The following is a 15,945-nucleotide window of genomic DNA, read 5'->3' on the forward strand; positions in this document are numbered from 1 at the left end:
AGGGCGTGGTGGCACTGGGTAAGGTGGCGTATGACTGTGGTGCCAGCTACTCGGGGGGCTGAGGTGGGAAGATCACTTGATCCAGGGAGGGAGGCTTCAGTGAGCCGAGATCACACCACTACACTCCATCCTGGGCAATAGAGCAAGACCTGTCTCAAAAAATATATATAACCTGGACAACATAGCAAGACCCTGTCTCTACAAAAAAACACAAGTATTAGTCAGGCATAGTGGCAGGCACCGGCAGTTCCAGCTACTGGGGGGCTGGGGAACTGGGCAGGAGCTAAGCCAGGAGGATCACTTGAGCCTGGGAGGTCAGGGCTGCATGAGCCTAAATGGTGCCACTGCACTCCAGCCTGGGTGACAAAGCGAGATCTTGTCTCAAAAATGAAACAAACAAAAACCACACACATACACACATATACAGAAAAAGAGACAGAATACAGAGAAATAACTACAGACACCACAGAGACTTTAAAAATAAAATATCATTGCTGGGCACAGTGGCTCATGCTTGTAATCCCAGCACTTTGGGAGGCTGAGGCAGGTAGATCACTTGAGGTCAGGAGTTTGAGACCAGGCTGGCCAACATTGGGAAACCCCATCTCTACGAAAAATACAAAAATTAGCTGGGCATGGTGGTGTGCACCTGTAGTCCCAGCTACTTGGGTGGCTGAGGCAGAAGAAGTGTTTAAACCCAGGAGGTGGAGGTTGCAGTGAGCCGAGACTGTGCCATTGCACTCCAGCCTGAGCGACAGAGCAAGACTCCATCTCCAAAATAAAAAATATCATAAGCAAACATATCGCAATAAGGTTTAAAACCTAGACAAGGTATGCATTTCTATAAAAAACATAAAAGTGTCAAAACTGTCATAAGAATCAAGAAAATTTGAATAGACCAACACTATTTAAAATATTAAAATGATAGATTTACCCTTATCCTCCTCCCCTAATACTGCAAGCCTAGACACTTCTGCAAGTGAGTTCTACTAAGCTTTCAAGGGTATTCCCTGTAACAAGTTGTTTCAGAAATCAGAAAAAGAGGGAAAGCTGCCAACATATAAGACAGTGGTCACATAAGACTGTAATACTGTATTTTTACTGTAACTTTTCTATGTTTGTTTGTTTGTTTGTTTGAGACAGGGTCTTGCTCTGTTGCCCAGGCTGGAGTGCAGTGGTGCAATCTCAGCTCACTGCAACCTCCACCTCCCATGTTCAAGTGATTCTCATGCCTCAGCCTCCTGAGTAGCTGGGATTATAGGCGTACCACGACACCCAGCTAATTTTTGTATTTTTAGAAGAGGCGGAGTTTCACCATGTTGGCCTGGTGGGTCTTGAACTCCTGACCTCAGGTGATCTGCCAGCCTCAGCCTCCCAAAGTTCTGGGATTACAGGCGTGAGCCACTGCACTCTGGAGGCTTTTCTATGTTTAAATACACAAATACATTGTTTCAACGGCCTACAGTATTCAGTACAGTAAGATGCTATAAAAGTTTGTAGCCTAGGAGCAATAGCCTACACCATCTGGTTTTTGTAGGCATATTCTATGATGTTTGCAAGGCAAAACTGCCAATGATATGTTTCTTAGAATGTATCCCTGTCATCATTAAGTGACTTATAACTGTACTCGTTCTGATTCTCTATTTGAAGATTTTCAACAATCACTATGGCTCATACTTTCATAAATATTTAGGTCTGAGGCTTTCTTCACCTGAATATAAACCCAGGGTCCAGAACTTTCAACTTTCCTTGGCAGTGGCTTTCAGCTAACTGCTTGGGGAACAAAGTAAGGAAAGCAGGGGGGAAAACTACTTTTTAAAGAGTGGTATTTAATCTGTTGAGGGCAGGCATGACTTCCTCATCATTTTCATCTCTTGGGCTCAATTTCTGCCCACTAATATAGCACTGGAATCACAAAAAGAAGACAAGTAATTATGCTGCTTCTTCATAAACATCTCTATCCAGTAGGACATCACATACTTTGCTCAATAGCTCTGTCTGTAATCCTTTTCAAACGACTAGTTAGAACTACCAAGTATGTAAGCAAGAGAGTGAACACTTCAAGGAAGAGTTGAGGAGCATCTCTAGGTAAAACCATTACTTCATAAAGAGCTCTGATTGGATAGACAGCTGGTAGATTTCAAACCTAAGGTAACAGCATTTCTCAGTGTGGTGGGATGCCCCCCAATTTTATAATCACTTGAGGTGTGTTGTCGAAATGCACATTCCTGAAACCCCCAATCATATTAAAAATTCATAATCTGCATTCCAACAAGCCCATACTTATGCATACTGAAATTTGAGAATCAGTGCTCTAATACATCCACCAGAGCGTGTTTTACAGCGTTACCTAATAATTGCACTCGTAGTCATTCAGAAGGCAACCTGGGTACATCACAGGTTACGAATACTGCTGCAATCCCTGTTATACAGAACCCTCTGGTAACCAGTCCCTCCCTGCATCTCGACGGGGGGGTCATTAAAATTACTGATATGTAAAGAGATATCTTCACACTCTCCTTCCCATCACCCTTCCCACTCCAATACGCTCTTTTTGGAGAATTTCCTGCTCTTCGCCCTCCCTTTTCTCCTGTCAGAGTCCCTTCACCTTAACCCAACCTCCGATCCACCCCAGGCCGCCCTCACCCCAGACCACCCCCGGCCAGGGCTTCTCTTTCGCCCGGGGCCCCTGACTCCACAGAGCTAGCGTCAGCTACCGGCTCCCTTCCGCTGTTCAAGGATCCCCAGACCCTCAACACTCCACAGTCACCCTTTTCCACTCCCAATCTTCTCTCAGCTTTGGCTACGCGGCCCGAAAGGTACTCACCATTCCGGCGGTTGCTACTGTCACTGCTCTGGTTGCTAGGGCCCGCGGGGTCAGTGCGCGTGCGCACTTCTCGGCGCTCTCCGCCGAAGCCCCATGCCCGGCAGCGGTCCTTTCTCTCCGCCCTCAGGGTGGTGCGAGCGGGGCATTGTGGGACTGCGTGGCGGCCGCCGGGGTCCTCCCGTCCGGCTGTTGCTGGCTGCCCTTTTGCTGCTCTAGGGCTTAACCGCGCACAGAGTGGTCAGGACCGAAAGCAGTTTCAGCTGATCTGTAGTGACTCGCCTGCCTAAAGTTAAAGACCTTAAAACGTCCCCCTAACAACTGCCCTTTTCATAAAATAATGTTTTTAATTCCTTTCCCCTACCGATGGCCTTTCCCACCCTTTTCCGGAGGAGGGAAAATAAGCGGCTTGCCGTAATTTATCCCTCCGTCCCACTGAGAATACCAGAGCCAAACTCCACCGATTTTATGTTTCTTTACCCCGGATCCTCCAGGGAGCCAGAGGCAGCTAAAAGCTCTGTTCCACATTTTAAATATCACAAATTGTGGGTTTTAATCACCAAGGTGTCTTTTTTCCCCCACCTACCAAATGAGCTAAAAATTAACAATAATAATAATTCATAGAGTTGATAGGGGTATGGAGAAGTAGGGACACACAAATACGCTGCTGTTTATAATTGATACAGCCTTTCTGGAAGGCTGTTGGCTGTTCAAAAACTTTTGCACCCTTTGTGGTCCATCAGTTCCACATCTAGGACTTTATCCTGAGCACAGAGATGTATGTTCAAAGCTTTAATAGCAAAAAAAAAGAAAAAAGAAAAAAAAACTCAATTATCAACAAAAGAGAATTGGTGACGGACTGGTGGCTCACGCCTGTAATCCCAGCACTTTAGGAGGCTGAGGCGGGAGGATCACTTGATCACTTGAGACCAGCCTGGCCAACATGGTGAAACCCCGTCTCTACTAAAAATACAAAAATTAGCCGGGTGTGGTGGCACGCGCCTGTAGTCCCAGCAATTCCGGAGCCTGAGCCACGAAAATTGCTTTAACCCGAGGGGCGGACGTTGCAGTGAGCCGAGATCGCGCCACTGCACTCCAGTCTGGGCAACAAGAGTGACACGCCGTCTCAAAACAGACAAAAAAAAAAAAAAGAGAGAGAAAATTGGTTAGTAGTATTGAACATCCAATGCAATAATGTTCTTCCACTAAAAAAGTACCAATGACTTGCTGAAAGGCATCTATTCACATCCAAAGATAGTCATATTTTAAGTAAAAATAGAAGTTACCAAACAAAATAGTTGGTACGATTTTCTTTTAAAATTATACATAGTGGCCTGGTGCAGTTTGTTCATGTCTGTAATCCCAGAAATTTGGGAGGCCAAAGTAAAAAGAGCCCTTGAACCCAGGAGTTCGAGACCAGCCTAGGCAACATAACAAGACCCTGGCTCTAATAAAAAGTAAAAATTAGCCAGGCGTTGTGGTACACACTGATAGCCTCAGCTGCTGGGGAGGCTGAAGCAAGAGGATCATTTGAGGAGTTTGAGGCTGAAATGAGTTATAATTGTGCCATTACACTCTACCCTGGGCAACAGAGTCAGACCCTGTCTCTAAAACAAAAACAAAAAACCAAAAAAAATGGAAAAGCTATACATAGTACACAGACACATATAAACCTTTATCTAAAAGGATATTATGAGGGTTTAATGTTTGCTGTGGACTGAGTGGTGGTACACCAAAATTCATATGTAGTGATCTGGTGAGTTTACGTTCTTTGATACTTTCTGAGAGGTCTGGGGGGTACCTAAATTTTAAGCTTTAAAACCGGAAGGGTCAATTTCTATGTTTATTTAAAAAAAAAAAAACTGTCTATGGGACTATTGGATAGGTTTCAAAATCTTGGTACACTTCACATAAAGAACATTTTGAGTTCCAGATTCTCAAAGGTTAAAAACATTCACACAGAAAATAAAAGAATTATATAACTTGGACCCTTCTTTTGTTCTTTCATATCCTACAAAATGACAAAATAGATTCCAAAACCTGTTCACCAGAGAACGTGTGGGTCTGCTTGCTCTTATTTCAGGCCTGGATAAAATAAGTTGAAAGAAAGTTTAAAAATAGTATTGAAGGCCAGGCACGGTGGCTCATGCCTGTAATCCCAGCACTTTGGGAAGCCGAGGCAGGCAGATCACCTGAGGCTGGGAGTTCCAGACCAGCCTGACCAACATGGAGAAACCCTGTCTCTACTAAAAATACAAAATTAGCCAGGTATGGTGGCGCGTGCCTGTAATCCCAGCTACTCGAGAGGCTGAGGCAGGAGAATTGCCTGAACCCGGAAGGCAGAGGTTGCCATGAGCCAAGGTTGTGCCACTGAACGACAGAACATGCGACAGAACGAGAACCTGTCTCAAAACAAAACAAAGAAATCCTTGATTTTTAAACAAAAATGTGGGCCAAACAAAAGAGAAGAAAAAATTGTCACATTTAAGAAATGAGTTAGAGATTAAGCAAAATAGCTAAAAGTTACATATCTTAAAATTTAAAAAAAGAACTTAAACCCTAGGATAGGCACTAATTCTTAAGGTTGTTTATATAATAGAGAGGTTTATCAATTCAAATTAGAATTGGCTGACTGGGTGCAGTGGCTCATACCTGTAATCCCAGCACTTTGGGAGGCCAAGGCAGGAGGATGGCTTGAGGGTGGGAGTTCAAGACCAGGCGGAGTAACATAGCGAGACCCCATATTTAACCAAAAAAAAAGAAAGAAAGAAAAATTAGCTGGGCATGATGGCGTGAGCCTGTAGTACCAGCTACTCAGGAGGCTGAAGTGGAAGAATCACTTGAGCCTGGGAGGTCAAGGTTGCAGTGAGCTATGATCATGCCACTGCATTCCAGCCCGGGCAACAGAGCGAGACTCTGTCTCAAAAAAATAAATAAATAAAAAATAAAAATAAAATAAAATAAACCTTGACCAGGCATGATGGCTCATGCACTGCATTGCAGCCTGGGCAACAATAAGCCTCTTTTTAAAATCTTACACAAGGGCCGGGTGTGGTGGCTCCTGCCTATAATCCCAGCACTTTGGGAGACCAAGGCAGGTGGATCACTGGAGGTCAGGAATTTGAGACCAGCCCGGCCAACATGGTGAAACCCCATCTCTACTAAAAATACAAAAATTAGCCGGGCATAGTAGTGCATGCCATAGTTCCAGCACTCAGGAGGCTGAGGCAAGAGAATTGCTTGAACCCGGGAGATGGAGGTCGCAGTGAGCCAAGATCACGCCACTGCACTCCAGCCTGGGTGACAAAAGCGAGACTCAGACTCAAAAAAAAAGAAACAAAAATCTTACACAAAAACCCCTGAATTCAAGAAGTGGTGTGTATGAGTTTATACACACACACACACACACACACACACCTTTTTTTCATTTTCTGGAGACAGTGTCTCACTTGGTTGCCCAGGGTAGATAGGCTGCAGTGTAGTGCTGTGATCACAGCTCACTGTAGCCTCAATCCCTCAGGCTCAGATGATCCTCCTGCCTCAGCCTTCCAAATAGCTAGGACTATAGGCATGTGTTACCACCCCCAGCTAAATTTTAAATTTTTTTTGTAGAGACAGGGGTCTTGCTATGTTGTCCAGGCTGGTTTTGAACTCCTGAGCTCAAGCAGTCCTCCCACCTTGGCCTCCCAAAGTGCTGGGATTACAGGCCTAAACCACCTCACCAAAGCCTGTATTTTTTCTTGATGTTAATAATTGAAACTTGTATTCGATTTTTAAAATAATGTTAATTTTGGGGGAAACTATTTAATAATACTATAAATTAGGGCAACAACTCTTCAACCTCTGCCAAGAAGACCCCTCGCAACTGGTTTTTTTTTTTTTTTTTTTTTAGATAAGAGTCTCACTCTATTACCCAGGCTGGAATGCAGTAGACCAATCACGGTTCACTGCAACCTTGGCCTCCCAGGTTCGAGCGATCCTGCCACCTCAGCCCCTCAAGTAGCTGGAACCATAGAGGTGTGCCACCACGCCTGGCTAATTTTTTGTATTTTTGGTAGAGACAAGGTTTGCCATGATCCCCAGGCTGGTTTTGAACTGCTGAGCTCAAGTGATCTGCCCGCCTCCACCTCCCAAAGTGCTGGGATTACAGGCGTGAGCCACCGTGCCCAGCCGCAAACCAGTCATAAGCACAAGATTACTGATCAACCAAAATCAAAGTCTAATAATTAATATTGGTACCTTTCCCTTCAAATACGTAAAAACAAATGGCAACTGCAAAACTAAAACTAAATTATAATGAGGACCAGAACTTTTAACATGTTTCAATTCCATACATTTAAAGTGTTTAGAATAAAAACTCAGAACTTCATCTAAGATAATTCTAACAAGTTAAAGCTCACCCACAAACTGTAATTAAGTTTTTGGTGGAGAAGGTGGAAGGGATAAACTCTGTCTTTCCCTCAGATAATTACATTGTCTACATGTGTAATTATCAATTTGCAACTAGAACCTGGAACCTGCCTGTTTTAAAATATAATTTTAAACAAAAGCATGAAGGAAAGTTTTTAAAACTATACCAAGATAAGGGAACTTTGGAGAATCAAAGCAAGTGTTTCTCAGTAATTAGTTGCCATTCTAAAGATAAATATCTTAGAGTTCCCAGCTTTCTGTAAAGATCCTGGAACAGGGTGCAGCTAGACACATATCAAAATCTGATTAACAGCAGAAAATATTCTGTGACTTCAGTCTACCACCAACTAGCCTCTGAGTCATCCTGTAGAATTCACTCTAGTCTCTGACTATTATGAGAAAATTGTCATAACCAAATGGTTCCTCATCACAAAACCAGGGGCCTATGTGTATGTATTCACCCCTGGTCAAAACATACCTAAAACGGCTGGGCGCGATGGCTCATACCTGTAATCCCAGCACTTTGGGAGGCCGAGGTGGGTGGATCACTTGAGGTCAGGATCACTTGAGATCATTTGAGTCAGCCTGGCCAACATGGTGAAAACCCATCTCTACTAAAATACAAAAATTAGCCGGGCGTGGTGGGAGGCACCACTTGAACTCGGGAGGTGGAGGTTTCAGTGAGCCAAGATCAAGCCACTGCACTCCAGCCTGGGTGACAGAGGGAGACTCTATCAAGGAAGGAAGAAAAGAAGGAGGGGAGGAAGGGAGGGAGGGAGGGAGGGAAAGAAAATCTAAAACTTCGGGGACAGATATAGCAAACTAATAGTCATACACTGGCTTTTTAGATCTTTGGAGGTACAGAAGGTGGCAGGAAGAGTAGGTGGGAAAGATGGGTAAGTAGCAGCTTGAAAGCTGGCTTTCAGTTAGCAATTACCTTGAGTTAAAGCTCAAACAAACCAAACATGGAGAAATATGGATAGTTCCAAAACTGCAGTCTATGATGAACTTGAATTTAGCATTTTTATTTCTTTTAAAAGCTTGCAGATGACCATGAGAAGTTCAGATCTCAGTCATTTTTTGATAAAAATATTCAGTCAGTCTGTCTCTGGATTTGCTCTGAAGCATAACTAAATTTAAGTGTCTAGCCCAGCAAGGCTGCACATGCCTGTAATCCTAGCACTTTGGAAGGGTGAGGGGGGAGGATTGCTTGATGCCAGGAGTTCAAGACCAGCCTGGGCAACAGAGCAAGACCCCTGCCACTTAAATAAATAAATAATACATTTAATTGTCTAGTTAGCTTTTACCCTAAGTGCAAAAACTCCAAGATCTTCCAAGACTCAATCTGAGCAATAGCATGAGCTTTGAGCTGCCCCCCTCCCAAATTAGGTACCCTTAATACGGGATCCAGAGCTACAGAGAAAAAAGGACTATAAGGGGGAATCTATTTTGTGGCCAGCACTGGACTAGCTTAAAAGAGTAAAATTTGTCTTCCCATGTTCTGAGACACTTCACGGCTATGTCAGTATAAACAGAGCTCTTCCAACGCCTGTCATCCTCTCCAACAATAAAAAGGAAATGGGCATTGGCTCTTTCTTTCTTTCTTGTTTGTTTGTTTGAGACAGAGTTTCGCACTGTAGGCCAGGCTGGAGTGCAGTGGCACGATCTCAGCTCACTGCAACCTCCGCCTCCTGGGCTCAAGCAATTCTCCTGCCTCAGCCTCCCGAGTAGCTGGGATTACAGGCATGTGCCACCATGCCTGGCTAATTTTTGTATTTTTAGTAGAGAAAGGGTTTCACCATGTTGGCCAGGCTGGTCTCGAACTCCTGACCTCAGGTAATCCACCCACCTCGGCCTCCCAAAGTACTGGGATTACAGACGTGAGCCGCTGCGCCCAGCCAGCATTGGCTTTTTCAAGAGGGATACAGCTTTTTTGGTAGGCTTGTCCAAGGGGTCTTCCAGTGCTTCTTTAACCGTATACTCCTGAATCAGTGGCAAAGATTCTGTCTAGGTTAAAAGGCAGTCCTGGCAGGATCAAGCTACCACAGGTAGGGCGTAGCTGTGTTTGAGATGCAGCCATTGATGGTCATGACCACAGCTATATTTGGGAGAAAGCTAGCCATGGAAAATGCCAACTCTGCCCCTTTGCCTGAGCCAATCACTCCAATGTTTGGACCTTTGACCTGCAGATTGAAGAAAAAGAAGGCAAACACGGAAAGAGACAAAGGAAAAATGAAGCATAATTGTTAATGGGATCACCAAAGTCCTCAATAAAGGAGAGTCTTTCTTTTTTTGAGACGGAGTTTCGCTCGTTGCCCAGGCTGGAGTGCAATGGCGCAATCTGGGCTCACCGCAACCTCTGCCTCCCAGGTTCAAGCGATTCTCCTGCCTCAGCCTCCCAAATAGCTGGGATTACAGGCATGTACCACCAAGTCGGCTAATTTTGTATTTTTAGTGGAGATGGGGTTTCTCCATGTTGGTCAGGCTGGTCTTGAACTCCCGACCTCAGGTGATCCGCCTGCCTTGGCCTCCCAAAGTGCTGGGATTACAGGTGTGAGCCACCGTGCCTGGCCAGAAAGTCTTTTATGAAGTTATCAGACAGCTCTAGTATTTATTTATTAATTCAACAGGTATTTGTTACATATATTTTCCAACCCATTAGTAACACTTGCATTATTCACTCTCTTCTGGAGTAATTCGTTCATTTCTCTCATACCACTCACCTTTGGGTGACTTTGCACAAATTTAACTGCCTCTTCAAAGTAATCTAAATTTAAGTCTTTCACGACTGGAGGTAGATCTTCATAGCCAAAAAATGGCAAAGCAGAGTAGCAAAACCTCAACAAGCCAGGAGACTTGCTCAAGATTCACTTAATCCTCCATCACCAAATATATCAATGAGACCAGGAAAAGGACCATCACCTATAACCCAGGAAAGGGAATGAATCTTGGGCTAGATGACAGAACATTTAATGGACTATAGTACCTAGCCAACATTTTCCAAATAAAAATTTGATCATATAATTTATCTTATTAAAAAAAAAAACTACCTACTCACTTTGAAAAGAAAACATCTGTTTTGGTGGAAATGGATTTATTATTGTGGTTGAAATAGACATTTATTTGAGCTATTTTGAAGCTATAAATGTAAAAATATTTTTTAATTTTTTTCCCTGTGAGTTAACCATGGTAAATGAAAAAGAGAAAAGAAAGAAAGAAAAATCGCATCAAATATGTGGAAGGTATTTTGGTTTGAAGTACAAGTCCTGATAAGTCTAAGCAAATAGTTATGCAGGCTTTGAGTTATGTAAGAATAAAAATCTCCTTCTTTTTTTTTTTCTTTTTTTCTTTTTTGAGACAGGGTTTCACTCCCATAGGCCAGGCTGGAGTGCAGTGGCATGGTCTGGACTCATTGCAACCTCCACACCTCCTGGGCTCAAGCAATTCTTGTCCCCTACCGCACCCTGCTAATTTTTGTAGAGACAAGGTTTCTGCCATGTTGGCCAGGCTGGTCTCGAACTCCTGACCTCAGGTGATCCACCCACCTTAGCCTTCCAAAGTGCTGGGATTACAGGGGTAAGCCACTGTGCTGGCCAGATGTCTGCTATTGTTTGTTCGTTTGTTTGTTTGAGAGGCGGAGTCTTGCTCTGTTGCCCAGGCTTAGGTGCAGTGGCATAATCTCAGCTCACTACAACTTTCGCCTGCCAGGTTCAAGCAATTCTCCTGCCTCAGCTTCCCAAGCAGCTGAGACTACAGGCGTGTGCCACCACGCCCAGCTAATTTTTGTATTTTTTAGTAGAGATGGGGTTTCACTACATGTTGGCCAGGCTGGTCTCAAACTCCTGACCTCAGGTGATCTGCCCGCCTCAGCCTCTCAAAGTGCTGAGATTACAGGCGTGAGCCACCGCGCCCAGCTGGATGTCTGGTTTTTAGAATGAGATTTTTAAAGCCAGGTGCAGTGGCTCATGCCTGTAATCCCAGCACTTTGGGAGGCCGAGGTGAGCCGATCATTTGAGGTCGGGTGTTGGAGACCAGCCTGGTCATCGTGGTGAAACCCCAAAAACCCATCTCTACTAAAAATACAAAAAACTAGCTGGTTGTCGTGGTGCATGCCTGTGATCCCAGCTAGTCAGGAGGCTGAGGTGGGAAAACCACTTGAACCTGGGAGGCGGAGGTTGCAGTGAGCTGAGATCGGGCCGCTGCACTCTAGCCTTAGCGACAGAGTGAGACTACGTCTCAAAAAACAAAGAATCAAAAAACAAAAAGAAACCCAGACATCCAAATTTAAAGGGCCCTTTGATTTCTCAATAAATTTAAGATACAGTCAGAGTCACCAAAATCCATAATTCAACAGGGATTAAACTATTTTAAAGGTCTAATGAAGGTGTACTATAAAGTGAACTACATGTGTGAAGAGATACTAAACTATCAATCTAATATCCTCCTAATGTTGGTCTATTATTTCTTTCAATATTCGTATTGGGGATGTGTTATTCCTTCACTATTCCAAGAGAAGAATTTATCGGCCAGTTGTTTCCTGGTATTTTTCAGATATATTCCTTTGTTATTCCAATTAAAGTAAAAGTGGTTGGGCTGGGTGGTGAGATCCTGTAGTCCCAGCTACTTGGGAGGCTGAGGTGGGAGAATCACTTCAGCCCCGGAGGGGAGGTTGCAGTGAGCCATGACAGCGCCACTGCACTCTAGCCAGGGTGACAGACTGAGACCCTGTCTCAAATAATAATAATAATTTTTAAAAAGCCAGGCTCAGTTGTGTGTGTCTGTAATCCCAGTACTTTGAGAAGCTGAGGTGGGAGGACTGCTTCAAGCCAGGAATTCAAGACCAGTCTGGGCAGCATAGCAAGACCCCATCTCTAAAAAAACTAAAAGGTTAAAATGAGGCCATGTACGCCTGTAATCCCAGCATTTTGAGAAGATGAGGTGGAAGGATGACTTGAGCCCAGAAGTTCGAGGCTGTAATAAGCTACCATGGTGCCACTGCACTCCAGCCTGTGTGACAGAGCAAGACCTAGTCTCTAAAAAAATAAGAATTTAAAAAAGAAAGATGGCTGGGTGTGGTGGCTCCCCAACACTTGGGGAGGCTAAGGTGGGAGGATCGCTGGAGCCCATGAGTTCAAGACCAGCCTGGGCAACGTAGGGAAACCCCGTCTCTACTAAAAATACAAAAAATTAGCCGGGTGTGGTGGCGGGCGCCTGTAGTCCCAGCTACTCGGGAGGCTGAGGCAGGAGAATGGCGTGAAGCCGTAAGGCAGAGCTTGCAGTAAGCCGAGATCACGCCAGTGCACTCCAGCCTGGGCGACAGAGTGAAATTCCGTCTCAAAAATAAATAAATAAATAAATAATTTACCTGGGTGGCACATGCCTGCTGTCCCAGATACTCTACTCTGAAGGCTGAGGTGGGAGGATCGCTTGGGCTCAGGAGGTTGAGACTGCTGTAAGCAAACAAAAGCATTTAATGCTAGAAATTTTGCAGCAATTTTATGCTTAATATAGCAAACACGCAGGGTATATGCTCCTAAGGAATAGCGTATGCAGCACTAGGACTCTGGCGGGTGAGCAGCTGGCAGAAGAAAGGTGCATGAGCAGATGAAATTTATATCCTAGCCACCATTTAATGTTCCACTTGACGTCTAGGAGACAAAATAAGGGATTAAGGAGCTCGCTTTGTTTTCAGATGACAAACCAGCTAGCAAAGCAAGCCAGCTTTCCTATACCAGCCAGTCGATTCCCTCACTGTGCTGCCAGGCACTCCGCGGAAAAGGGCTCCGAACCTGATGGCAGCAGGAAGACCCCCCGCAGGCGCGCGGCGCAGCTGGGGGGTGGAGAACCAGCGCTGCACCTGGGCCGAGGCCAGCGCTGGATCCAGCGGCGCCGCCTACTGCAGCGGCGTTAGGTGGACGGTCACCTCCACTTTCAGGGGGTTTTTCAAGGCTGCCCTCGGCATTCGACTGAGGCAGGGATCCTTCGAAGCGGCCGGCATGAGGCTCCACAGAAGCCCCATGGGCCCCACGCCCGTGAAGTCGCCGCCCAGAGCCAGGTCCCTGGCCAGGGCCAGCCCCTCGCCGCTGTCCACCTCGTAGTGGACGAGGGAGTGGAAGGGGCAGCCTCGGTGGCGGACGCCCGACACCCTCAGGGTCACCCGCTCCCCGGAGCCCAAGCCTTCTGCTTTCACATCCGGGCGCTTGTCGGCCAGCCCAGTCTTGGGCGTGACTGTCAGGGTCGCGGCCTTTTGGGAGAAAAGGGACGATGTGAATATCGGCCTCCAGGTCTGGAGGGGGACCCCAGAGGCTCGGAGCGCTGCCCGGGCCGCCCTCCACATCGTGCCGGGACCGTTGCGGCTTTGACCTCCGCCAACGTCTAGGCGGCCTGGCGCTGGCGGCCGAGGTTCCGCGCTGAGGAGGAGGAAGGAGTGGGGCCCGGCCTGGCAGGGCGTGGCCCCGTGGGGCAAAACCCTGCAGGGCCACGTGATGGGACCTGGGCTGTTCCCTGCGGCGCCACTTAGCAACGGGCTGCAAGAAGAGGCGACTCCGGAGGGCCCAGGGTCCTTTGAGCTCCTAGAGGTCCCGTGTGGAACCGTCTGGAAGAGGCAGGATCCCCTCGCGAGTTTACCCTGGACGTGTGGCGAATAAAAAACATTTTTAACAGAAAGTGCCGGCCTCTGGCCTCCTCTGAATTCCCTCACTGGCCACCAGGGGTCACTATTCTCTAAACTTGATTGAAGGAGGCCAAGTGTGCTAGGCTCCGAACAAATTCCTTTCCTCCCATTTAAGTAACCTTTGTCCTGGATTAAGAAAGCCTGTCAAGGTTAAAGTTTAAACGTTTCCGATGAGATACTGAATTGAACTATAAAATAGTAGAGATTGATAATAGAAACTGGTGGAGAGACACTTCCCAAACTTGAATGCCAGCAGAGACCTAAAACGAGCCCAGCGGGACATAGGGGATGAGCGCAGGAGGGAGCATATATTTTGCTTTTTCATTCAGAAAACGGAACTACAGGGCAGCCCGCAGTGGCTCAGGCCTGTAATCCCAGCACTTCGGGAGGCCGAAGTGGGTGGATCACGTGAGGTCAGCAGTTCGAGACCAGCCTGGCCAACATGGTAAACCCAGTCCCTACTAAAAATACAAAAATTAGCCAGGCGTGGTGGCAGGCACCTGTAATCCCAGCTACTTGAGAGGCTGAGGCGAGAGAATTGCATGAAACCGGGAGGCGGAGGCTGCAGTGAGCCGAGATTGTGCCACTGCACTCCAGTTTGGGGGACAGAATGAGACCCTGTCTCGAAAAAAAAAAAAGAGAGAGAGAGAGAAAGCTGAACTACAGATATATACCCTGAGAAAATAAGTTCTATTGTCCTGTGGCCTGGCACAAGTATTAATAATGTATATTTTTGTATGCAGAAAAAAAACTTAACAAGTATATTACATTTCTTTTTCTTTTCTTTTCTTTTCTTTCTTTTTTTTTTTTTTGAGACAGAGTCTCGCTCTGTCGCCCAGGCTGGAGTGCAGTAGCGCCATCTCGGCTCACTGCAAGCTCCGCCTCCTGAGTTCACGCCATTCTCCTGCCTCAGCCTCCTGAGTAGCTGGGACTACAGGCGCCGGCCACCGCGCCTGGCTAATTTTTTATATTTTTAGTAGAGACAGGGTTTCACCATGTTAGCCAGGATGGTCTTGATCTCCTGACCTCATGATCCGCCCGCCTCAGCCTCCCAAAGTGCTGGAATTACAGGCGTGAGCCACCGTGCCCGGCCAGTCCAATCATATTTCTACATGGCTGCCCATACTTTGTTGAGCCTAAGCATAAAAATGGACAATTTCCCCTGTGTCTTTGTGCTTTGCGTCTTCTTCTTCTTTTTCTTCTTCTTTTTTTTTTTTCTGACAGAGATTTATTCCATCACCCAGGCTGGAGTGTAGTGGTGCAATCTCGGCTCACTGCAACCTCCACCTCCTGGATTCAAGTGATTCTCCTGCCTCAGTATCCTGAGTAGCTGGGATTACAGGCATGTGCCACCAGCCCAGCTAATTTTTGTATTTTTAGTAGAGACAGGGTTTAGCCATGTTGGCTAAGCTGGTCTTGAACTCCTGACCTTAGGTGATCTGCCAGCCTCGGCCTCCCAAAGTGCTGGGATTACAGGCATGAGCCACTGTGTCTGGCCTTCTGTTACCCAGGCTGGAGTGCAGTGGTGCAATCATGGCTCACTGTAGCCTCCATCTCCTGGGTTCAAGCTATCTTCCCACCTCAGCACTTTCCCACTCCCCCAATAGCTGGGACTACAGAAATGTGCCACCATGCCTGGCTAATTTTTTCTTCTATAAAGACGGGGTCTCAATATGTTGCCCAGGCTGATCTTGAGCTCCTGGCCTCAAGCAATCCTCCAGCCTCAGCCTCCCAAAGTGGTGAGTCCAAAGAGCTGAGATTACAGGCATGAGCCACTACATCTGGATGGATCTTCATTCTGAAGGCTCCCGTAATACACGATAAATAAATTGTATGCCTTTTCTCCAATTAATCTGCCTTTTGAAAGTTGATTTTTGTAATGACCCTTCAGAAGGCCAAGTCTTGGCTGGGCACAGTTGCTCACGTCTGTAATCCCAGCACTTTGGCAGGATGAGGCAGGCAGATCACCTGAGGTCAGGAGTTCGAGACCAGTCTGGCCAACGTGGTGAAACCCCTTCTCTACTAAAAGTACAAAAAT

At 46.2% G+C, this 15,945-nt stretch overlaps 2 protein-coding genes across 5 annotated transcripts in view; both read right to left on the bottom strand.

Moving 5' to 3' along the window:
* The window catches only part of DNAL1 (dynein axonemal light chain 1), a 36,365-nt gene extending 32,732 nt beyond the window's left edge, over positions 1-3,633 (bottom strand). The window contains exon 1 of one of the 3 annotated variants that reach the window (XM_017961354.3): positions 2,828-3,633. In XM_017961354.3, coding sequence (XP_017816843.1) covers positions 2,828-2,830 — 3 coding nt within the window. In that variant the 5' untranslated portion in view covers positions 2,831-3,633. Of the gene's footprint in view, positions 1-2,350; positions 2,587-2,717; positions 2,755-2,827 lie in introns of those variants that run through there. The other 2 variants (XM_031667997.1, XM_031667996.1) reach the window with 2 other exon arrangements.
* A 5,407-nt stretch (positions 3,634-9,040) lies between these two features.
* Positions 9,041-14,340, bottom strand: LOC103886365 (acyl-coenzyme A thioesterase 2, mitochondrial-like). 2 transcript variants are annotated; one of them, XM_017961355.3, is made up of 2 exons: positions 12,600-14,340; positions 9,041-9,417 (listed from the first exon to the last, which is right to left on the bottom strand). In XM_017961355.3, the coding sequence occupies exon 1, from the start codon at positions 13,569-13,571 to the stop codon at positions 13,128-13,130; it is 444 nt and encodes a 147-aa protein (XP_017816844.1). In that variant the 5' UTR covers positions 13,572-14,340; the 3' UTR covers positions 9,041-9,417; positions 12,600-13,127. The 2 variants fall into 2 exon arrangements, with proteins under 2 accessions (XP_017816844.1, XP_009210191.1); XM_009211927.3 differs by lacking the exon at positions 9,041-9,417 and having other exon boundaries at positions 12,640-12,684; positions 13,024-14,340.
* Between the last annotated feature and the right edge of the window lie 1,605 nt (positions 14,341-15,945).

Source organism: Papio anubis, chromosome 7 (assembly GCF_008728515.1).
Source record: "Papio anubis isolate 15944 chromosome 7, Panubis1.0, whole genome shotgun sequence".
Classification (NCBI taxonomy): Eukaryota; Metazoa; Chordata; class Mammalia; order Primates; family Cercopithecidae; genus Papio; species Papio anubis.